The following is a 24,975-nucleotide window of genomic DNA, read 5'->3' on the forward strand; positions in this document are numbered from 1 at the left end:
CCATCAAACAGCGATGCGTATTCGATCTGAGTAGGCTCAGAACGTTTTAGAATCCTGGAGGATAAATCTTCTGTAGCATATGAACTTCTGAAAACCATTAAGGAAAAAACTTCCTTGTGGTTAGAAGCTAGAATTTTTGCTAATGGACAGGAGAGGATTCGAGTGTTATTTTCTGGATTATGTGTTGTAACTACTGTTCAACACATTTGTTTTGTCCATTTTACAGGATTTGGGTCATATGACAAAAACAGATAGTTTCTAAGAAACATTTATGATGTATAAAACCTGATTAGCTGATATCTCACATATCTCAAGAGTGTATGACTTGGCTTTTTCTTTTTTCCACACAGTTTCACTGTTTTCTCTTTCATTCTTTAGCTTCCTCTGTGTACAGTGTTCTGATGTGTTCTTCTGAGTCAGAGCCAAAGTACTATGCACTTCACAGATCTGAATTCCAAAACATTAATTAGCATTCACATAAAATTTTTAAATGATTAAATCTTCAAACAGACATTTTATTCTCATCTGAGAAAAAGAAAAGTCTGCCAAGCACTGAAAGATCCTGCAAACTTCTCTGCATCTATGAAATGCAGCTCTGTTACATTTTCAGGGCCAGATCTGCATCTCATCACTGCTCTACAACATCAAGAGCACTGTGATACTTTCAGTTGTCTTTACTCAGATGCCACCGACACAAGACAAGCACAAAGTCTTGCTCCAGTAATTGCTGCACAACCTCCTGGCACTGCTGCGGGTCTGAACGGTGCATCAGGGGACCAGGCAACCAGCCCCCATTCACTCTAAGGTGTATTTCAGCTCACAACATGTTTAAACCAGCCAAAATTTCCTAAGTGTTTCCCGAGCCTCAGGATCTCAGTCAGTAAAAGGCCAACTAGACCTGTGCGTGCATCTTTCTACAGCTGTTACAGGGGTCCATGCTCCTGGAGAAGGGCAGATGCTCACTTGCAGCCCCCTACCCAAGCAGGTAGTCCAAAGGGCTACTGTGGTCCAGCATCAAGTGAACTTGCCCATAAGGAACAGGTTTGGGCTTGGCCAGGCTGCAGGATCAGGTCCGTTCATGTACCTACCTGGAGACATGCTCTGTGATATGTCTGAAGACGATGATGAGGGTGGTGAGGCACTGGCACAGGTTGCCCAGAGAAGCTGTGGCTGCCCCATCCCTGGAAGTGTTCAAGGCCAGGCTGGATGGGGCTTTGAGCAACCTGGTGTAGTGGAAGGTGTCCCTGCCCATGGCAGGGGGATTGGAACTAAATGATCTTTGAGGTCCCTTCCAACCCAAACCGTTCCATGATTCTATGTTTACAGAGACACTTACCACCGTGTTATGGATCAGATGTGTTTATTCAGGAAAACACCCATGTTACCAATATATAAACTGCAATAATTAACATAGAACAATTTCATTTTACATGATATAATTATTTTGACATTTCATATATATCTATTGCTAAAGCCCCCAGTGAACTGTCTCACAACACAGTCGGGTTTATACATGAAAAAAATACCCTTTAAATATAAAGGCTTTGCTATACTGCACACAATTCTGCTTGCCAGAGGCAAAAGTTCTGCCCTTCTGCCACTGTCAAGCTCGAGGAACTTGGTTGAAGCCCCTTGAATTACATTCATATAAAGTAGTTAAAAATTGCATAAAATTCTCATTTTTAAGCACTAAACTTATTCTTCCTCTAAAGCACAAGCTTTAGAAATACCTGTTTTCAGATTGTTGCATGTGTCAATATTCACTCACATCCTTGGAGTCAGAGCTTCTGTAGAGCCCATTTAACTGTTCAAACAGGTTTTTTTTCCCCCCAATTCTTTAGTTTCCCTCCTTTTCCCCCCTCCTTACTTTATATTTTATTTGCTTTTTCCCATCCATTTTTATGCAGAAATAGAGATTGAAAAATAGAAGAAGAGAAGGGAAGAAGCAAAATAACAGAAACACAAGTAAATTAAAAATATGTAAACTGAAGAGATAGAAAATAAAATGTCAAATATTTACTAAACAGTTTTAGATGAGAAAACAGTTGCTTCAAAAGCTAAGTATTGAATTGCTGCCTAATTTAAAAATATTCCCTCTATCAGTTCTGGACACGACCAAGCAAGAGGTGCTGGTGGGAACAAAAACTACCTAAGGAGGAAAATCTTATTCTTTTTCATCCATATATATAACAACTTACTTGACATTTGTGTTTTACCTTACAAACATGTTCTACTGGAGAGCCGAGGCCTCACTCAGCCTCAAGGCACAGGCAGCACTCTGTGGGAAGCTGTAGAAAGTGTCCATAAATTATAAATCCACATATTAAATAATCTTTTCTTTATCTTGAATTGAATGAAGCTATTGAGACCAAGGACCTGGTGACCTGACCGAGTAAAGACTCACTGGACTGAGTAAAGACTCACTAGGAAGTTGAGGATGTCTTATCTAGGCAGCTATTTTGGGTGCTCTGACTCATCTCTTGGAGGCTCTTGCGTCACACTGGCTATAGAGGGAAATAGGAATCCTAAATTTAGATGCTGTGGACACAACTGAAGAGAAATGGTGTGCTCATACTGCAGGATACGGCATCTTAGGAAAAAACAGTGACTTTACCCATGGTGCACAACACCCTCATCTTACAACAGAGGAGGGTGGTTGCTGCCTGCAGCGAGCCCTTGGCAGCCCAGAGGGGATGCTGAGTGTGAAGGGGCTGACATGGCCCCTGATGCCAATGTCGAGCTCTGGGGGGTCTCCACCTTCACTCTCCTTGACAGCACCTGAATTTCAGAACATGCCGTGCTCTCCTTCTTTGGTCTCTACCCTCCTCCACCCCAAATCTCCAGGCTTCTAGGATCAGTACTGAAAACAGAAATCAGGAATTTAAACCACTTCGGCTGAACCCCCTGAGGGGTTGGGCACTGCTGCACAATGCATTCTTCCAAACCATTTTTCCAAGACTCTGTATCCTCACAGTCCATCAGACTGTTTTGAAATTGAGCCTGTTACAGCCACAAAAAGCTGAGGCTGGAAGAGGTTTTGAGGTCACGGAGTGCAACTCCTGCTGTCACAAGTGTTGCTCGTCAGAATTTGCGTTTTTACAGTTACTCCTCCTACAGAAGCTGCCTTTGCGTTGAGGTTTTCCCTCGCTATTCGAAACAAACACAAGTTGTATCGCTTCCATTTTTTAAAGTCCTGTCAGTAAGGCTCGGTTAGAGGTACCAAAAAGCAAAAGCTTCTTATTTTGCCTTTTGGTCATTTATTTGTGTTGAGTGGTCCCTTTCTTACTTTAACTGCAGGACAGAGTGCTTGAAATCAAATAGAGCTGCTTGTAATTTTTCTATCTAATGGCATTATGGAAAATAGCAACATTAATTTAAGAGCATGAGCAAGTGGCTGAGCCTTTGCAGAACACTGTTTGCTTTCCAAAGGAATTCGAGTGCATAAGAGGAGTGCAGGAATGCAGAAGATCAGTGCACTATTGATGCAAGTGGGACCATAGGACTGCTGTGCATTTTCAGGTAGCCCACAGCCCCTGGTTGGACCCATGGCACAGTAGAGGATTTCTAAGTGACTATGATATTTCCTCCCTCTGGGAAGTGCTGAAGAAAATAAAATTAAATGCAAAACTCCCAAGTCCCTCAGTAAGCACTTGCACAGCCTAAATAATAAATCTGTGTCAGATAAGTCTGACCTAATTTTCAGATCTGAGCTTTGAGGAGTTTGGGTTCAGGCCAATTTCATGGGAGGTGAAGTCTGATTACAATCCCGGATTCAAAGTCTTCACAGCTTTGGTGAAGTTCAGATCCAGCTCTGTCATCTCTGATATTAAACTTGATCTAATTTTGGTTTGCTGCCCCAGGGCGAGCTTGGATGGAAGCGTGTTGCATTGACTTGACATTGACTTCTATTTAAGTCCCTGTTAAAATCTTCTATAGCAATTAACAACAGCCAGAATTAAGCCAATAACACGCATATTCTTCTATCAACCAAGATTATGAATAATGACATATATTAACTCCTGTAGATGCTTCTTCGCCAAGCAGAAAACGGTTTAAGAGTGCAACATTTTCGGTGTCTGAGGAGGGGCAAGAAACCTCAACAGAACAGACTTGCTTGTGAGATTCATAGAATCATAGAATGGTTAGGGCTGGAAGGGACCTTCAAAGGTCATCTAGTCCAACCCCCCTGCAAGGAACAGGGATATCTCCAACTAGATCAGGTTGCTCAGGGCCTCATCCAACCTGGCCTTGAATGTCTCCGGGGATGGAGCATCCACCACCTCTCTGGGCAACCTGTTCCAGTGTTCTACAACTCTCAGGGTAAAAAATTTTTTCCTAATATCCAACCTGAATCTACCTCCCTCTATTTTAAAACCATTACCCCTTGTCCTATCACAACAGGCCCTCCTGAACAGCCTCTCCCCATCTTTCTTGTAGGCCCCCTTGAGGTACTGGAAGACCGCTATAAGGTCACCCCGGAGCCTCCTTTTGCAGATTGCAGATGCTTCCTGTTTCTGGTCAAGTTAGCAAGAGAGCATAGACACAGAAAGCCACGCGTTTGCCACATCTGAGGACAAGGGGAGGAATTTTCAGAATTTCTCTGCGACTTCAGCCCTGTCAGTAGTGCTCCCTTTCTCATGGACCCAGCCCTGCGGTGGGCAACCAGAGCAGGCTCTGTAGGTCTGAAGTGCTCCTCAGAAGGGTGAGGAACCTGCTGCAGAAAAGCTTGTCTGCTGCAAACAGTGAAGCTGAGACCACAGGAATGTGTTTTTCTCCAAAGTGCATTGGTGTTGCTGAAAAGACGCGGCATTATGCGAAGGATCAGCCTGGAGTTTTTTTAGTACAGGATTGTTGTCAAAAATGACCTGCTTCAAAAAACTAGGAAATAAGAGAAGGAAAAAGGATGAAAGAGTGAAGTGACTTGGAGTCTGCCAGAAAGTGTGCAGGCTGCTAATGGCTCAGGGCCTCGTTTCATCGAAAGCTATTTAACATTTCTATAACTGATGGCAAAATTGCACACTATTAGCAGGCCCTCTTTATGGCTATAATTTATTCTTATTTCTCAGAGGCAAGGGAGTAGAGGTCAGATTGCTTTATCCTGTGGCATTAAAAAGCCTGGGGCTGAGAAGCTTAGTACTGCTTTGTCAGGATTTTCTCCATCTGGCAAAATAATAGAATAAAATCATTCTATGCAGAGAGCTTTATTTTTTTAAAGAATGGTCTTTCTCTTTCAACTCAAAGCCTTCAGGAAAAGGTAGGGGGAGGAGGGAACGGCAGAGTAAATGCATATTTTCATTCATTAGCTGCCTTTTCTGTATTCAGGAGCTATGATTTCTGACTACCAGACTTGCTTAAACTTGTCTGGGCATTAGTCGTGTGTATTGAGGTGGAGGCAGAGCGAGGGTTAAAAACCCTATTCAGAGACATTAAAGATTTACAGGGTCCAGAGAGGCGAGGAGATTCCTGTGGAGGTTACAATGTCATAGGCAGAGTAAGCTGACTCTTATAAAAATAAATTTCTTTTCTCTAAGGGGAAAAGAAAGAAAGAAAGCACAGATTTAGTTTTCTTCTCCTTTTTTTTCTTCAACCATTAATAGCGAAAGAATGCTTTGTTTTCCTCAATATTTATCAAAACAGAAAGTGGGTATCTCTAGCAATGAATCACATCAATTGCTCATGACCCTCTGAAAGTTTCTTGTGTATTTCGAAGTCACCTGGTCAATAGGACGAAATCTCACCGATACGTACCATGAGTTTCTGGTGACATAACACAAGTAGCAAATTACTACTATGAGGAGTATTTTGAGTGTGCTTACACAGGCTAAGGTGCATCAGTTGACAACATCAACTAAGCTTGACAAATAAAACACTCACTGAGTTTTTGAAGCCAGAAACTAAATCTATGACTGAATGTTTTGATGCCAACAGCTTGCCAAGCTCTAGTCATGTAAAGGAATGAAAGTATGAAGAATACTCAAGATGAAAAAGTTGAGTAGCAATGAAAACAGACCTTAGTAGGATATCAGGAATAAAGGGAAAAGAGGAAAGAGTGAACTGGTACCAGCTTTTGTAACTTTTTGGTCCCTTCCCTCCCCACACTGTAAGAATTACATTTCAAGTAAATGCCTGTGTTGCTGCAATTCATAGAACAACAGGGCCTGAGATCATTATTTTATCCTTCATTATCTAAGCTTTCCAAGAAGCCAAAGAAGTTCAAATAACATCTATCCTCTGGACTGCCCAAACTCCACCACTGTCAGCTGAGGGCAAGATCTGAAACTGTCTTTGGGAAAGTCTAGACCTTAGATACAAATCTTGGATTTTCACAAAGTGCAGGCGTTAGAGGTGTATTTACACTCTGGCGTGGCTGGTGTCACGCAGGGTACTGTCAAACAGGCAGGACAGGATTCAAGGAAAATGTATCATAATGAACTTTGCCATGTGGCTAGATTTGCAACGAGATTACTATTTTAATATTTGTTATGAAAAGGTCTAGAAACCTCAAGTGAGAACAGAGGCTGAGCACTGTGCACATATAAAGTCTCTGCCCCAAAGACCTTAATATTTAAGTAGAGAAGATGGATAAATAGCAAAAAGGAAGACACTTGGAAGTAAATTGCATAAAGTCCACAGCAGAATGCAGCATAGAAATATCCTGCAGGTCCCAAATCTCCTATGTCCTGCCCAGAGTTTTAGCTGCCAGCCTGAGAGTCAATAATTTCATCATCTTTGCTTTTGTATGATCTATCTGTAAACCTACTCGAGAGTTGTGATGGCATGCTCCAGTTGTAAAGAAAGTCTTAATTACAAGCTTTGACCGTTAGTTTTTTTGAAAGACCATGTCAAAATACTACTCCATAAAATTAAATTAAAAAGATTTCCCCATCTCCTGAGCACAGGTACCTTGCCAGCGGTCCGCTAGCCAAAAAGTCTCAACATTGCGTATTTTTCCCACAATCTAGCTACATTTTAATCTGTTATTACACAGCATTGTTTTGAGGAACCTGTGGCAGATCTGTGGGTTTTGTGCTGGACAGTCCAACAACAATCCTACCCTGAGCCAAACCAGAGCAATCTGTCAGGTGTGGGTCTTGCAGTGTTTTAGGTTTCGTCTGGGACACTCACAAAGTTCCTTGTTGACCCTAGCGATGAGACGAGATAGGAAACTTAAAACAAGATGTTGCCTAGTAAAAGCAGGCTACTGTTGTTCAGAGAAAGGTAAGTCTGGGCAACAGTGGGACATCAGAGAGCTGCTCACATTTCATCGCTGTACCTCAAGACCCCAAGGACGTTTTCATTGGGAAGAGAAATTTCATTCAAGAATTTAGGATGATTAAGTGTTACTGATATTCGGTCCTTCACATTCAGATATGTCAAATGGAGCTGGAAAAACGTCTTAAAAGTCTTTTCTTGGCATGTTTCTGATGCACACCACGTGGATAATGTTTGCCTGTCGACTTGGTCATTCACAAGGAACTGTATCCTGAGGTCGGTGGGGCTGTTTAAGCAGTTGGGAAAATGGAAGTTCAAGTGGCAGTAGATCAAGTAGACGCCTTGTTTCTGTATCACCAGCTCTTCACTCTTGCACTGGATGTCTTCACAAATACCCTTCTCGAACAAGCTCAGTTTTGAACTGTTTACTGGATTGGCCACTAGAAAGGAAAGCAAACAAAGTTTAAAAAGAGCCACTAAGCTCTGGTGACCTGAATGCAGCCTTGTGTGACTTGCAGCAGCGTATTTCCTGGTAAATGGAGATACCTGTTCAGTGGTTTTCCTGCAGGAAGCTCCAAGAAAAGGCCCTGGCCAGACGGTTGTGAGTTCACACATGAAGTGGGGTGTTAAAAAGTTCTGAGCACTTACACAGCCCTTGGGAAACCCAAGACAGGGAGAAGCAGTGAAAACGGCCTTCTGCAATATTTAAAGGGAAATAATGGAGATGTATATTCATGTGTTTGTGTGCAGAAGGTACCTGTTTATTTATTTTTTCTTATCAAGTTGAAAAAAAAATGGTTATCTGATCAGATAGGGGGGGTTAACCAAACACACCCACATTTGAGGAAAGCGAAGGATTTTTTTCCTATAAAATGCCCATTTGGTCAAAAAGCTATTTGCCACTAAAACCAGTTTGAATAACACGAACAGCCTGCTCTTCAGCCAGCTCTGCAATCTCTCTTTGCCAGCTCTTGTCCCCCACTGACCTCTCACGTACGCAGCGGCTCTCTTGGTCGGGACATTCTGTAGGATTCTTAAATAGTCTTCGGAGATGTTCCCTGAAGGAAACAACAGATTAAGTGACCAGTCCTGATTGGTTTTTGTACTGTAAAATGCTGTCAGCATTTGGCACCTCACTTAATTGCTAGAACTGCACTATGGACAAACTCCACAGCAGCAGCTCCAAAGAAACAAGCAGCAGCAGCAGGAAGGGCACACAGGAGAGCTGGTTCTTACTCCCTGGCTGGTGATACCTGGTCTGCACAGAGAATTCATAGCAGTGTAACTCAATTTATAACAGTCTAAAGCTCCGGTAAATTGCAGCTATCAGTCCAAAAAATGACAGTTCTTATTCTCCTTCACACAAACAGAAATTATGTGCAGGTAAGCTTAATTTAACCAAATTATTTGTATGGTGCAATTACAGAAAGAAGCTTTTAAACATTAAAACTGGAAGACAGAATCATAGATTCATAGAATTGTTTAGGTTGGAAAAGATGTTTAGATCATCAAGTCCAACAGTTAACCTAGCACTTCCAAGTCCACCACTAAACCATGTCCAAGTACCATGTCTACCACGCCTTTTAAATACCACCAGGAATGGTGACTCAACCCCTTCCCTGGGCAGCCTGTTCCAACGCTTGGCAACCCTTTTGGGGAAGAAATTTTTCCTAACATCCAGTCTTCTTGGTCACCTGGGCACACTGCTGGCTCATACTCAGTCAGCTATTGACCAACACCCCCAAGTCCTTTTCTGCTGGGCAGCTTTCCAGTCACGCTTCCCTAAGCCTGTACCATTGCATGGGCTTGTGACCCAAGTGCAGGACCCAGCACTTGGCCTTGTTGAACCTCATGCAATTGGCCTCGGCTGATTGATCCAGCCTGTCCAGATCCCTCTGTAGACCCTTCCTACCCTCAAACAGATCGACACTCGCACCCAACTTGGTGTCATCTGCAAACTTACTGAGGGGACACTCAATCCCCTTGTCCAGACCATTGATAAAGATATGTCAGAACTGGCCCCAGTACTGAGCCTTGGGGAACACCACTTGGGACCAGCTGCCAACTGGATGTAACTCTATTCACCACCACTCTTCGGGCCCAGACATCCAACCTGTTTTTTACCCTGCAAAGAGTGCGCCCATCCAAGTCGTGGGCAGACAGTTTCTCCAGGAGAATGCTGTGGGAAATGGTGTCAAAGGCTTTACTCAAGTCTAGGTAGACAACATCCACAGCCTTTCCCTCACCCACTAAGTGGGTCACCTTGCCATAGAACGAGATCAGGTTAGCCAAGCAGGACGTGCCTTTCATAAACCCATGCTGACTGGGCCTGATCACCTGATTGTTCTGTACGTGCCGTCTGATGGCACTCAGGATGATCTGCTCTACCTTCCCGGGCTCTGAGGTCAGATTTATAGGCCTGTAGTTCCCCAGATGCTCTCTCTGGCCTTTCTTGTAGATGGGTGTCATATTGGCTAACTTCCAGTCAACTGGGACCTCCCCAGTTAGCCAGGACTGCTCATAAATGATGGAGAGAGGCTTGGGGAGCACTTCTGCCATCTCCCTCAGTACCCTTGGCTGGATCCATCCAGCCTCATAGACTTGTGTGTGTCTAAGTGGTGTAGCAGGTCACCAATCATTTCTCCTGGAATTATGAGGGCTTCATTCTGCTGCCCGTCCCTGTCTTTCAGCTCAGAGGGCTGGGTGCCCGCAGAACAACTGGTCTTACTCTTAAAGACTGCGGCAAAGGCGGCATCAAATACCTCAGCCTTTTCACTATGTTCCCCTCTGCATCCAATAAAGGATGGAGATTCTCCTTAGCCCTCCTTTTGTTGCTAATGTATTTGTAGAAACATTTTTTATTGTCTTTTACGGCAGTAGCCAGCTGACGTTCTAACTGGGCTTTGGCCCTTCTGATTTTCTCCCTACATAACCTCAGGACATCCTTGCAGCCCCGAGTGCCCTGTCGCATCTTCCAAAGGTCAAAGGAACTTCTCGGAACGGCTCTTTGGACGCTTTTGAAATGTCGCTCACGGTTACAGCGCGGCTCTCGGCAGGACGCCGGGGCGCCTGTCGGTTGTCCGGGTCGGGAACGGCCCCGGGGCCCAAAGCGCCGCCGCGGGGAGGTGCCGGGGCGGCCCCGCGCTGCGCCCGGCGGCGGCCACGCGGGGACGGCGCCACCCGGCGGCCCCGTCCGGGACTGCGGGTGGCTCTGCCGGCACCGCCTCCCGGGATGGTACCGCGGGGACCGCACCGCATCCCGGCACCGCCTCCCGGGACGGCACCGCATCCCGGCACCGCCTCCCAGGACCGCACCGCATCCCGGCACCGCCTCCCGGGATGGTACCGCGGGGACCGCACCGCATCCCGGCACCGCCTCTCGGGACGGCACCGCATCCCGGCACCGCCTCCCGGGACGGCACCGCATCCCGGCACCGCCTCCCGGGACGGCGCCGCATCCCGGCACCGCCTCCCGGGGTCCCAGCTCCTGCATCCCGGACTGCACCCCACTGCTCGCCCTTGCATTTCACCTGCTTTCCACCCACGTTTCACCTTCCCCTCTGCTCTGGGGCAGCTCTCCCTGCTCTCACCTTACCGGACGTTCAGTGGCCGGCGCTGATTATTCCTCCTTCATTCTGTGATTGTATAGAGCGTGGTTTGTACCGCCCCATGCAGCCCACAAGTATACGGATACATGGACAAGATACACTCGGGAAAACAGTGTATATCCCAGTGGCTGCAAGCAGGCAGGTGAATGGTTATTGCTCATTGCATTGACTCTCTGTTTTTACGTCTCCTGGCCCTGCTGCAGCTGTGGATGGGATGTGCATAGCAGTTCAGGTGGGAGCTTGGGAATTTCTAGTGTTTTATTCTACAGGTGAATACGAGCAATAACGTATTAAGGAGTTTCAGTAAAGCCTTACCAAATTATACTCCCTTCTCCCAAAGTAGTCAACACACCTAAGTTTTCCTGTGGGTATAAAAGTCACCCACTCCACAAGGGTCTCTGAAGGACTGGTTAACATACAAAACTAAGTTCTACTAAATCTTGATGCTACTCCACGTCATCAGATGACATATTTCTTGTTCCTTACATGAACAAGAAGGAGTCTACTAAAGGAAGGGTGAGACAAGGATTTGAAGTTTCATAGGATTCCTGAAACTGAAGATACAAAAAAGAGATTCAAATCTCCAGACCTGTGCAGTATCCACATGGTCTGATTTCCAAGAGGTACTTGGTCAGGAGTATGGCTAAATCAGGGGGAAGCTGGTCCCACACACAAGTCCCCCTGATCAGTGATTTGTAACATTGCACCCTTTGCTCTCGATGCTGGAGAAAGAGGCTGTGAGTATCTTGAAAGAAGTGCAAGCTTTCTCTGATTTCAGTAGTTGAAACATTTTTGAGGGTAGCAGGTGCTCACTGTGCTCCAAGAATGAGTAAGCCGTGTGTCGAAGTGCCTTGGCTACGCTGGAAATCCCCAAAGAAAAACCAAGGCCTCCTTTCCTATTGTTAGTCATGTCAATATAGTGTTTTAGTGAGTACACAAACACTACAGAGATGTGGAGATAAGGAATAGGACAGAAGAAAACTCTTCTGGCCTTTATTTCAAACTAAAGCTCTTACAACAGCAGCAAGTTTCTGGTAATGCATAGTCAGTGCCCTGAGCCTGCTTGCATTAAAGGGTCCTGCAAGAAGGGAGAGTATTTTTACAGAAACCTAGTGGCCTTCAAGGGGTTTACCCTACAAAGCAGAAAATCCCCTGCTGCTCAAGCAGACTTTGGAAGCTGAAGCCCAGAAACATCTGCTAAGCAAAGTGCTGTGCCTGCACACAGACAGCCCGGTGCTGCCAGGAGCCCCCGCCGGCGTGAGCTGCCTCAGCATCTTCATGGCATCTCTCGAGATCTACCCCTCACTGATCTAGCTGCACTTGGCGTTTTCAAAACTGTACTTAAATTTATTGGTGTCAGCAAGTTTCTGTGTGTTTGTGTTTAAACCCTTTATTTGGTGACATCAGCTGTGTTTCTGAGAAGGCAAGTTATGGAAAAAATTGTTTTATAGAGACATTTCCGGTTCTCAGCCTGCTGAGGCAGCTCATAACTGTTTTCTAGTTTTATTTCTCAAGTTAATTCTTTTATCTGAAACATTTCAGTGCAAGCCAGGAGAGACTGAAATTACCAGAGTTTCAGGACTGGTCGATGGATATCTTCGATCACATCACCTAACTGACTTTGCACCAGTAACAGTGTCAATCAGAAGTAATCCCGCTGGAGTCAGTAGGATCATATGTTTAAAAATCCTGTGAGAAGGAGGAAAAGCAAAGCCACGTTTGGGACTAAGTACCAAGGAGACCACACTGGTTTAATTGTCCTCTGTGATGCAGAGAGGCTGTAGATCAGGCTGCTTGAAGGAAGCCTGTTGTTAAAAAATAGGAGGAAGCCATTTAGGCTGTATTGTCCTAAAGAAACTATGAGGAGATAATCCACTTTTATCTTCCTGACCCCTTTTTGCCATAGGATGAACGTCCAGAGGGCACAGCCCTGAGGAAAAGAGCAGACTCTTTCCATGAGCAGCTTTTCCCCACTGAGCCAAAGGGGATGAGTCGCAGGACTGCGAAATGGGACTCAGAGGAGCTGTGGCCTCGCTGATGATTTCCACCTGCAGTGCGAAATGGAGAGTCCCATCAAAACACTGCAGGACCTAAAGAGGCGGTGTCCTGCCAGGATTAACCCAAGGACTGTGGGACAGGTGGCTATAGGGGCTGCTGCCAGCCAGGTCCAAGGAGATGTAACCCTGCCTGGGGAGCTCTCTTTGCTGCTGGCTGCCTCAGTTTCCCCATCTCTGAAATGGGTATAATGGGAGCACAGACAAAGGGCAGTGAAACCAAGAGCTGACAGTGGCATGGCAGAGTGCAAAGCGTTGCTACCCAGCTATGGAAAGCCCCTCAAATGGGGTTTTTGAGGCTTGTCCTAGTGCCAGTCACCTCTTAGAGCGATATTCCTCTGCAGTGTATATGGCATCGCAGCTAGCTGGAGGCCAAGTGTGGGCAGAAACAAAAGCAGGTCAAAAACCTGAACTTATCTTAGGAGTTAAAGAAGCACAGGCAGGCAACAGCCAGCTTTCAGTTCCTCCATATTCCCACCTATCTCAGTGCTCATAAAATCAGGCAAGGTGATTTCATACATCTCTGTCAGCATGCTAGAATTAGCACAACTTGCCTAATTTTACTTCTCAGTAGCCACTATCTGAAGTCGCTGTAGCTATCTTTGACTCTCCTTCCAGTTAAGTGTCCTGCAAACAGCTGCTGGCTGGTGCTGATGGACTGTCTCAGCTGAGTGATGCTGTGATAAGTGCCACCTGGGTAACGTCCTCTCCTGGGCTCAATGGCAGAGCTGGACACTGCTCGTGGCTGTACCTGTCACACATACTCCCCAAGGACTGTCACTCTAGTCTTGTGCATTGAAAGGGCACTGAACCCGGCTGCCAATGTTACCTCCTTCCAAAAACGTAAACTTCAGAAGTATCTCTTTCTTTCCTCCAAATTTAGGAAGAACCTCTTACGAACAGGTTGCCCGGAGGAGTTGTGGCTGCTCCATCCCTGGAAGTGTTCAAGGCCAGGTTGGATGAGGCTTTGAGCAACCTGGTGTAGTGGAAGGTGTCCCTGCCCACGGCAGGGGGATTGGAACTGGATGATCTTTAAGGTGTCTTCTAACCCAAACCATTCTATGATCTATGATGAACTCATCCTTGCACGCCTCACTACTGCAAACCTTGTAGAGTTTAAGGCCAAAAGGCTTTAGCCTGCTTCAGCATAGCATAGGGCACACAATTTCACTAGCTATTCATCTATATACATATATATTCATCTATAACTTGCGTTTTAAGTATTGGAGAGATGGAAGATGTAACTTTCAGCATTTTGTAGCAATAACGATCATCTCATTATTAAGTAAATAAGCAACTAGTCCCTGTTATGACTAACTGGAATCTATCTAGTGCAGTTTCCTCCGGATGCCTGCCTAGCAGGATGCCTGTGAACTCTTTCCAGCATTTGCAAGCCCAAAATTTTCTGAACTGAGAAACACGGCTCATCTGCCCTGACCTCCCCAAGAGCAGACAGAACCTTACATGTTTCTCATATATGCACGCAAACATGTGCATGTACTGAAGCTGAGAAGACAAAAATCTATATGGTGTAAACGTGAAATGGCCATTTCTGCAGAACCCACCATCATGGGGTTTGTGACTAACAACCTAGCAATTTCATTAGTGTTGCACTGGGACAATTCCAGGCTGGAAGAGGCCACATTCAGTTGCAGAAGGTCCATCTGCACTCAGAGATGTTGCTGCAAATCTGGAAAGGCTTGTGTGCTTCCCTGGCTTCAGCCTGATTTACTCCAGGGTAGCAAGGATGTGAATGTCACTGGTATTATCTTAATTTCTCGGAGCCAGACTTTCACTTGGGAATCTATTTCTCATTGAACCTGCGAATGGAGTGATGGATTTCCTTCCCCCCTCTGTCCATCAACTGCTAATGGATCTTCCTGCCAGAGAAAATTATCTATAAATAGTCTGTGCGTGAGTATGTATCTGCAGGTTTTTTCTTTTATAAATGAGGAGAATTTAGTATCATGTATTTATAGTTCAAAATAACAAGATGAGCCAGCAGTCCAGGATTACAACGTCCACTGGGAAACGAGGTTCAGAGAGGACAGCAAGGAGATGATGGGGGCTGAACATTGGCAGGTCTCTAGACATTGGCAGGTCATAAATTTCTTTGTGAGACTCAGTATTCACTCTAAAAAATGAACCTAATGATATCTCTCTGGCTCATATTAGTACATGATTTGATATTTATGAAATGTAGTGAGTTTCCACAGAGAAGTATTTCCACAGAAAAAACATTTCACAGATATTTAGTTCATGATGAAGTTAATTTTCCCCCCCTGTTACTCAGGTACTCCACTGACAATGGCACAGAGGTTTTGAGGAGATTGCTACTGTTTTTCACACAAACTTTTAATTAGCTGACAACACATCGCTCTCAGCTACTGCCTGCGGATTCCTGCAAACCCATCCATTGAGGGCTGACAGCTGAGTAGAAACATAAACCTTCCATAAATCTGCTTTAGTGCCCACTCATGCTTAGCTAATAATAGAACATAATCTCATTGGAAATCTAAATGAAATCATCATGTTTTTCCTGCTTTGATATAACAAAATTAATTCAGAGATGTAGCCACGTCTGGACCGCTGCCCATTTGCATTACAACACAGTCGCTGCCTGAGCGGACCCCAGCTGGTCCCACTAGCGCAGTCCTGCGTCCCCCATCAGCATCTCCGAGATGTTTTGCACAATTAGGTACCTTCAGCCTCCCTCTCGGTACTGATACATGGCTGGAGCAAGGCTGAGCACCGACCTGGCAAGTCGGTGATGCTCATTTTTTTCTTGCTCGCCCCCTTTTACGACGCAGGGCTTCGTAAAAGGTGGGCACGAAATCCATCCAAGTCACACGAGCAACATCTGGGCTGCCTGAGAGGCAGCCACGGATCTAAATCTAAATCCACAGCAACTTCAGCCTCTCCACAGTCCTGGTCCTGAAATATTTCTTACGTTTCTGTTTCTTGCTGCTCTGTGGCCACTGGATGGGACCTTGCAGCGGTCGCTGCAGCTCCCCGCGTAGGAGTCAGCAAGCGATGCCCGGCAGCGTGTGGCAGAGCTCCCCGCCGAGGGGCCCCAGTCAATTACCCGCTGGGATATATTCATCAATTAGCCCTGCTTTATGCATTTTAAGAGAAAAATAAAAGGCCATTTTAATTTGCTTACACTTTAATGCTCCATTACCCTGCCAGAGACATTCAATAGAGACTGATAGGCCATGAGGGGCAGGCTGAGAGCACTTACACCCATTGCCAACAGCTTTCCCCAACTCCTCCTGCCTCCTAGGGTTTCTCTGTCATTCCCTCCTTTGTCTTTCACTAATGGCATCATCTCGGATTTAGCAGCAGAATTCAGAGCAAGAGGGTGCCTGTAATTGATATTGACCCAAAGACAGAAAGGTTTCTGACTAATGAAACAGCATCTTATACATTCCTGGAGAGACCACATTCCTCCCGCCTGGCACCTGCCAGTCACCGATGAGGAGAAAAAGAAATTGGCACAGGTTGCCTAGAATGAAATTAAAAAAAAAAACAAACCCACAACCTATTGCAGTGCGCTTTTGGATTAGTGAGACCTCTCATCCCTGCCCTGGGAACGCCAGTATTGCTTGTGCTTTGCTTTGAGCTAACACTGACCTACAGACTCCGTCTTCTCTGGGGCTTCTCCTCTGTCAATCACTAGATTCCACTCCAACAGCTTTCACCACCTCTTCCTAACTGGTGGCAAAACTCAGCCATGGAAACCAGCACAGTTCTGATGACTTCTCTGAGGTTACGCTGATTTACAGGAGTGGAGGTTCTGCTCTGGGGCCGTATCTCCTCGCAGCTGCTGAGGACTCTCCATCACCAGCAGGGGACGGTGGTCAGTGAGGCTGATGCTTTGCAGCCCATGAGGTTTCCAAAGCTCCTTTTTGGACACCTTCTGGGACACGCTAGACTGAGGCTGTGATGTTACTATCCAAATGCCCTTATCCAAATCTGCCTTGTATGTTCAGGCCCTGCTTTATTTCTGAGGAACTCCAGGTACAAAGTAAAGCACTAGAAGACTTGAGAAAGACTTGAAAATACTTATGGAGCTACTTAGATTGATACAGAGAAAGCAATATGTGCTTAAGATGTCCAAGGGGCAAAGAAAATCTCTCCAGGTTACAGGAATTTTAAAACATAAAAAAATGATGGTTAGGTGAGATCTGAAGTTCTCAGGAAGGACACAGTGACATGCAGGGACTATTTTGAGACCTGTGGGCTATGAAACAGATTGAAATACAGAAAACAGAAAAGATGATTACGTGATTAGGAGTCTCTGGACCTTGAACTTCAATTTCCTGTTCTGCCATCACTTCTAGGTGAACACTTTACTTCATTTTTCCCATCTGTAGAGTGGGAGGCAATGGTATCTCCCATCCTCCGGGACTGAGCATGAACTTGTACTTGCAGGAAGTCAGAATACTTGGTGCTAAGGGCCGTGTAACCAGGGAGGCAATGCCAATGAAATGAATAGTACTCCTCCTGATTTATGCTAAGGAAAAGCAGAATCTTGGTTCACTGTCTCTTCTAGTCTAGTTAAACAGCTTTTTCCTTTTTTGAGCTCCCCATGCTCATACTCCATCTGTATTAACTCCTTGCCCTGTGCCTCTTGCTGCTGTTCTCCACTTGCCCCTTCTAGACCTACCCCTTCTCTCCTCCCTTTCCCCACAAACCAGTACAAAACGCGTGACTACTCCAGACCCGAGGAGTACAGGAGGAGCTATAGCTGTTTTGAAATATGTGCCAACACATTTGCACCCATGTCTTGTGAAGACAGGGAGATTACGCCCACACGTGCAAAATCCAGCCCTTCAAATAAGGCCCAGTAATCAGACTGATGTGCACATCCTCTGGAAAGAAAGCTCTCTTGCAAAGACAGCTCAGGGCAGATTCAGACATACGTGTTATTTCCTCAGCCAGGCGCTGGTTTCCGGAGGTACCGAGTAATTTCAAAGTTTTCTTCTTCTTTTTTTTTTTATTTCACCACTACCTTGGCCTTTCACCAAGAAGAGACTTTATGTGAAATGTTAATATGTGCACAATTGGCTTATTTGTGATCCTGGGCAATATTTGCGTTACAGACGAGACAAATGGCATGTATAGTCAGTTTAGGTGTCTTACCTGTCCTGATAGGTTTTGCGATGCCCTCCATGGCAGGATCAGCTGCCTGAAAGAGACGCGAGAGAAGGGTTGGTTATTCTGGGAATACACCCGTGTTCGAGTAACTGGATGAAAACAAAAGATATAGAGCCCAGATACAGGTCTGAGAGTGACAGAGTTGTCCTGCGTCACCTCTCTCACTTCTTGCTGGGGCGTAAACCCAAGGGTCAAAACGGCACGGGAAATTGTCCTCAATCAACATGACTTGAGAACTTCTCAGGAAACATGCCCCAAGTGTGAAAGACAGTAGGCTTCATCTGTGGTCTTGCTTCTGTTTTATCACCTCTCTCCAACACCCAGACATACAACTCTGACGCCTCCGCTTGCTTGCATCATACTTCCACGCAATTAAAGTCACTGACAGCTCATAAACGTCCATCAGTGCCCTCAAGGAGTAAACAAATTCTCCCAAAAGCTGAGAAAACACACGGAGAGTGCCTCAGTGCTTGAAACTGAAATCACTGCGGTACTGCCTGGTGCGCGTGAGTGAAGGGACGTGACACAGAGCTTCAGGTGAAAGGGAGTGGTTATTGCTCAGGCTAGTCTAAGCCACTTCTTATCTGGATACCAATTACCTGGGCTAATTGTTCAGGCTAACCAGGCCAGGCCCAATTTAACATAGAATCAGAATATCTGGAGTTGGAAGGGACCCATAAGAGTCAAGTCCAACTATGTGCTCCTCACAGGACTACCTAAAACTAAACTATATGACTAAGAGCATGGTCCATATGTTCCTTGAGCTCTGACAGGCTTGATGCCATGACCGCTTCCCTGGGAAGCCTGTTCCAGTGGTTGACCAGGATGTCTGAGAAGAAGAAAGTTGGGAAGCTGGTACCAGCTTTAGCAGAACATCTAATACCTCCCAGGAGAAATGAGGCACACCATGCATGTGGTGGGGGACACCTTCATCCATACTGGTCTTAAAACATGAACACTTTATTTCTGTGTGTAAATAGGATAGCGTGGCGCAGGGAGAAGAAAGATGGTCAAACAGTGAGAGAAGTCATGTTGTGCCTGTTTGTGGTGCTTACTGTTCTAGCCTTAAATGTTTAAGAATACTTTTAATTAGACTTTGGCCTCACGTAACCATGTTTTCAACCATGGCTGAAGTGCAGAGGTGCATCTGCTCCTGGCACAGCAATGTTATCTTATGGTCTAATGCCAAAATGCTGTGCCCTGCAGGCAGGGGTGCTTCATAATTTGGGTATCTGTAATATATGATTTGTTCATTTTCTCCCCCCACACCTCTGTAACATAGGGGAGGAGTTATCTGTTGACACAGTATTTCTCCAGGTGATCTTCCTAAGCTGTGCAGGAAGGCTGCTGGGTTAGGAGAAGAACGCGAACCTAGAGCTGTAGTTTAAAAAAACAGGCATTTCCAAGCTTTTTGGTCCCCTATACAACATCCTCCCTTGCAAAATCTCATGGATCCTATGCACGCATATCATCAAATGTGGGACTGAGAACAGCCTCGGCTGAAAATACTCCCAAGGACCATCTGCCAGACCCTGTCAGCTCCTGTCTTGTACCCTTGCAGTGGGCTGTCCCTCTCACATGCACTCAGGGCACAGGGCAGCATTACTTTTTAATTCAATGTACAAGCATTTCTGCCCTCTGCAGAGAATTAAGGGCATTTTTGCATGGGGGAAAGGGGATGCTTTGTCCCCAACTAGATTATGCTAAATGAAATCAGGCAGCAGATCCACTGCTGCCTGCAGAGAGGTGTTTGATAAAGTGATTGGGACTTTATCAGTGAGGTGTTCACCTTGCAGCCCTTGCTTGAAGATGGCATGAAGGACAAGGCTGATGCCTTGCAGCTTGCTTTGAAGTCAGGGCAACAGAAACAAAATTAAAATGTACTAATGTATTGTGTTCTCACCTGGGAAGTCTCCCCGTGGGTGAAAACAGCAGATACTAATGCAATTTATTTCAGTGACAATTGAGTAGCTATTCAAATAAAACTTCAGCGCTTGCTTTGAAATATTACTGGCATTACTTCTTTCTTTTTTAACAGAAAAAAATTTGCATGTAATGCTGTAATTTGGAATGCAAAGAGGCACACAGTAGGAGCCCAAAGATATTAAATTCTATAGTGCCATCTCCAGAAGAATTTATGACAATGAATTTCACCCTGTCTGGAGTGATCTGGCTGCTGCTGCTGAAGGATCTCAGCCTTTACTCAGAAAGCAGAATAAGTTGAGTTTGCTTCATTAAAGAAAACAATAATTAGGTGCCAGTGAAAGTAATTTCTTTCTTCTTTCTCTTAATCATTTTACAAGATATTTTCCCAAGTTGATCCAGACAGATGCTGCTAGAGGGTCATTCTAGTGTCCTGTGTCAGAACTGAGAATATTAATTTGACTAAAGGTCTCTGAAGTGTGTATCTGCCTCTAGAAAAATCTAAGAAAATACGCCTCGAAACCACAGTTCCCAAGAAACTGGCCTGGGGTCAGCTTAACTGGGGCCAGGGCTCTTCCAAGAGCCTGTACGCACAGCAGCAATGTGGGGATGAGCTCTTTGGACTGCTGTCCTTCCAGAAAGTTTTGCAATTTGGAAAAAAGCCTGAAGGCTCTTCTGGGTTTCTGCTCAGCCTCAAGCCATCATTACCTGTCCATGGCTGAGGGGGAGGAAGGCAACAGCACTTTAGGTGGGTGGCCCTGAGTTGCCAAGAGGTAAAGGTAGAAACTAGATATGAAAACTCCAGAAAGCGGAGCACCGTCCCTGCAGCTGATCTGATAATGAGCATCACAGGAAACAGCCCCCTGTGAAATTCAGTTTTTCCAGTACCCACAAAACCCACTGAAGTGACACCTCTAGAGGGCAGGTAACTGTACAGCATGCCGACGGCAACAGTTGGAACAGAGCAGTTTGCTTCTAAAATGCCTCAGTGGTTTTCCTGCCGTGTTCAACGAGTGGGAAATCTGCTTTCAGGGGCACTTTTCAGAGTTTTGGGGTTTTTTTCTTTTAATTTTTGTCAGGGTTGTCCACCAGAGGGGGCCAATAAGCACCGACTGGGGCAGCTCGCGGCACGATTATTTAAAAGCGGCCATAAATCACCAATAGATTGTGAAGGAACATGCTGGGTGCTGTAGGAGCGATTTCTGTTTCTGGCAGTCCCACTGCGAAAGAGTTTTTACATTTTTGACTCCAGCAGCCTTGAAGACTGGATCAGCAAACATAAAATACTGCACTGACTCTTAGCATTTGCCACACTGGTGCCTTAACTCTGCTGAAAAGATCTGCCCACGCAGTTTGGATGTTAAAAATATGAAGTCTACAAAATCCAGAGCAGTGGTGGACCATCCCAGATCATGGACTTTGGACATTCAGACAGAGTTTGTTCATAGAGGTAGGTGGCCTAGGTGTCCGATACAGCATACCTTCCAGTACAGCATAAGATTTGCTGGGGTCTGTATGTCTTAACATTACATTTGTCTATTCCTTTCCATCCCTTACTCTTTCACTGATTTTACATCTCTCTATATATATACATAAATATCTACATAGATGTGTGTACATACATATAACCAGCAGTGAAATGCAGCAGGCAGAAGGGTGGAGGTTTCAGCACTCTTACAAGAGTGTTAGGAAGAAAAATGAAGGTTGCAGACCACCATACAGCAACTATCCTTATTCCAGAGAAAAATAAAGTCACTTGGGAAAGACCAAGACAAGTCAATGGCCTGGAGCCAAGGGTTTCTGAAGATGAAAGCTGAAAAATGAACTGGCTTCAACACCATGTGAAGTTAGTTCCAAAACCCATAGTTTGGTTCCGAAAAAATACACATCCCAGGTCTGACACTAATGTGCTGTGCCATGCTTCTTGAAAACAAAGCATAAAGGAAATTTCTTGTGGTGTTGCAAAATGTGAGGGGATGGGTGATGTGTATTAGAAGTGCTGTTAGATTCAGCGAAGCAGCTTTGGAATCATAGTTGCTGTTTTGTTTTGGTCTTTCATGTGGGATCTCTCTTATTCAGAGCACCTAGATTTTGGGTGATGCGAATGCCTTGTTTCTACAGTTTGATTTTCCCTTTCCATTGCATTTTCCTTCATCTTAAACTAGGCAAAAGTAAATTCATCAAAAGGAAGACAAGCAGCCAACTTCCATGTACCTGCAATGGGTCTAGGGGACTGTGTAGTATGTGTGCCACCAAAAGCCTTCTCTTCATGCAGTGGTACCCTAGGCATGGGTCACAAGATCTGCATTGTCCTTAAGATCCGCTAACATTCCTTTGGACAGAGGAACATAAAAAGGAGGGCATGAAGTTGTCACCGTTGCCCCTGTGGTCAAAGACCACTCACATAATCCAGCTGACAACATCTGGAGAGAAAAACAGATCTTCCCAAGAGGCTGATCACACAAAATCTTGGCCGTCTCTTCAGAAGTTACAAAGAGAATAATGAAGCCAATTGATGATGCTCTAATCCCTCAGCCACAGGACTCAATAGCCACAGGGCTCCAAGTACAAGAACCCCTCAGACTCCTTGTCCTGGAGGTGCTGAAGTCAATACTACAAGATGCTCAGCCCAGCCACAACTGTATTTGCCAAAGGAGTGTGTGTCCAGCCTTAGGCTGACAGTGTGACCATGAGCTAAGGTGGTTTTGCAGCAAGCCCTGGAGTTTCTTGAGGAACCTGTCTCACAGAATCAACACTTGTTTCCTGGTCTGGAAATTCAAGATCTGTCATGAATGGAGAATGACTATGCTGCTTCTGAACTGAAGGTCTTTTGGTTTCTTAAGAGTAAGAACACAAGTTATACTTTTATGGCCAAATTCCTCCCACAGCGTAAAATTACTGCTCGATTTTGTGTTTCTCACACACCTCAGCTTCCCACTTTCTCCTTCAGCCAAGCTCATTTCCAAAGCAGCTGCAATAATGTCATTACTCTTTTAGATGAAAACCTTGACTCTTTCAGTAATATTGTTCCTCTGGCAACTAGTGTAATTGCATTTATCCTGATAGAGAGGTAATTTAATGCTTACTTTCATAATAAGTACAAATGAAAGCCTCATTATATAGGAAAGCTGTGGCAATTCTGTAATTACCCAGGCTGTTACTTTAAGTATCTCCCTTAATGTTCCACTATTGATCACTTGAAAACCCCGATGTCTCATTCTAACAGTGCCCAAGCTGCTTCTCGTTTGAAAGAACGCTGATTTCAGGTAAATGACTCCTCTCTGGTGCAACTTAAGGAAGTATCAGTCGAGCCTTCATGGTTTAATTTCTCGGTAATGTGCATACAAAGACACACAAACTGCACAGGGTAAATTTAGTAAGGGAAAATATTGAGCTGAAAGATCATATTTTGTTTCCCATGGCCAGCTTCCTCCAGCAGCCCTGCGCTGATGCTTTCATTCTATGAATAGTAGTGGAGGTACTTCAGAACTTAGATTTTTACAATAAGATTTCAAAGCCTGTAAAACTTCTAACCTGGCATTTACTTCTCTCATAAAGTTCATGGCAATGTTCCTGGTAAGATTAGAACACCACCTGGACGTCTGTCATGGCTGTAACTGTCTCACTGACTCCCCATTTGCTCCCAGATCCACTTGAATGCAGTCCTCTTTATTTTAAGAAGGAACAAATGCCTGTAGGCAGAAGGAACAGTTGTTTTTGTGAGACCTTGCCTCACTTATATCCTCAGTTATCCTTGCTATATATCTACTTTTGCATTAAAAATCACCCCCAAGACCAGAACTGACAAAGAAGAGAGCAGCAGTGAGCTACTTTGCCCCATCCACTGCTCTGGGTAGGTCAAGCGAGCTCTGCTTCACCACATAATGGTGCAACCCAGCAGACAGCACCACACAGTGTCACACATAGACATGCCTTGTGTGATGTCCATAACTGAAATTTGTCAATATTTCAGAGGAACACATGTAGACATGACCAGACCAGACCATCTCTGACAGTGGTCGCTCTCCAAAGAAGCAACAAGAGACACATGTAAAACTGGGCAGCAGACACTGACACGCTAAGCTATCTTCTCTCCACCTCTCCTACTAACTAGGCAGGACAGAGGGTGCCTTGCATCTTGGATTATAAGCTTTCCAGTTCCATTTACAGAGTAGAAATCACATGCTAGAAATTAATGCTACCCATGGAGAGAGATCTTCTTTGTTTTGTAAGTTCTTTTCTCTCAGTCTTTGTTTCATCTTTCTCTCCCCTAATTCATGTGTGTGCATTCATAACAGGAGGCAGAGACTATTTTTCTGGCCACATAATAATTTTTCGAAAGCAGTAGGTTAAAGAAAGAAAAAGGAAGAAAGGAAAAAGAAAGAAAGAAAGAAAGAAAGAAAGAAAGAAAGAAAGAAAGAAAGAAAGAAAGAAAGAAAGAAAGAAAGAAAGAAAGAAAGAAAGAAAGAAAGAAAGAAAGAAAGAAAGAAAGAAAGAAAGAAAGAAAGAAAGGAAGAAAGGAAGAAAGGAAGAAAGGAAGAAAGAAAGAAAGAAAGAAAAAGAAAGAAAGAAAGAGCCAATGAAGAAAGTAAGAAATTTCTTACCGTCTTCTGAACGACTAAGACCATGATGGTGGCTAACGCAAAGACGAGTAACGCAACAAGGGTAGCGATGATGAAATACAAACATGCTTTGTTAGTGGCTCCAAGCCTCCTTGAAACAGTGTCTTCATTCACATGCATGGCTGATTCATGGGAGTCTTTCGCCTGAAAAAGTGTTTGCTCTTGCGCCGAGCACATTCTTATATAGCTCTCAGGGTACTGCTCTGTATCTCCCCTTGATCAGGTTGAAGTTGCAGCCCATCTCTGTTCCTGGCAGGATTTTCCCCCTTCATCCTGGCTCATGTGATCTGGAAAAAAAACTTCATCACTTGTAGTACAAAGAAAGAGGGACCTGGGGGCGTGAAGCAGGACGCAGCTGTGAAGAGGGGAAGGAACTTCATGTTCTTGTTCAGGGAT

The 24,975-nt window shown here is 44.8% G+C and overlaps 1 protein-coding gene across 1 annotated transcript; it reads right to left on the reverse strand.

The window, feature by feature from the left end:
- Positions 1 to 7,254: 7,254 nt before the first annotated feature.
- TNFSF8 (TNF superfamily member 8) lies at positions 7,255 to 24,756 on the reverse strand. Its single transcript, XM_086625315.1, has 4 exons — positions 24,562 to 24,756; positions 18,020 to 18,065; positions 8,199 to 8,270; positions 7,255 to 7,652 (listed from the first exon to the last, which is right to left on the reverse strand). The coding sequence occupies exons 1-4, from the start codon at positions 24,754 to 24,756 to the stop codon at positions 7,255 to 7,257; spliced, it is 711 nt and encodes a 236-aa protein (XP_086481441.1).
- Positions 24,757 to 24,975: the final 219 nt, after the last annotated feature.

Source organism: Tauraco erythrolophus, chromosome 22 (genome assembly GCF_009769465.1).
Source record: "Tauraco erythrolophus isolate bTauEry1 chromosome 22, bTauEry1.pri, whole genome shotgun sequence".
NCBI lineage: Eukaryota > Metazoa > Chordata > Aves > Musophagiformes > Musophagidae > Tauraco > Tauraco erythrolophus.

Excerpts from the sequence above, each read along its gene's own strand:
- TNFSF8 (XM_086625315.1), bottom strand. The coding sequence starts at position 24,756 with ATGTGCTCGGCGCAAGAGCAAACACTTTTTCAGGCGAAAGACTCCCAT. Across the intron at positions 18,066-24,561 it reads TCTTAGTCGTTCAGAAGACG|GCAGCTGATCCTGCCATGGA; the intron begins GTAAGAAATTTC and ends CGTCTCTTTCAG. Across the intron at positions 7,653-8,198 it reads AGCCGCTGCGTACGTGAGAG|TGGCCAATCCAGTAAACAGT; the intron begins GTCAGTGGGGGA and ends TTTCCTTTCTAG.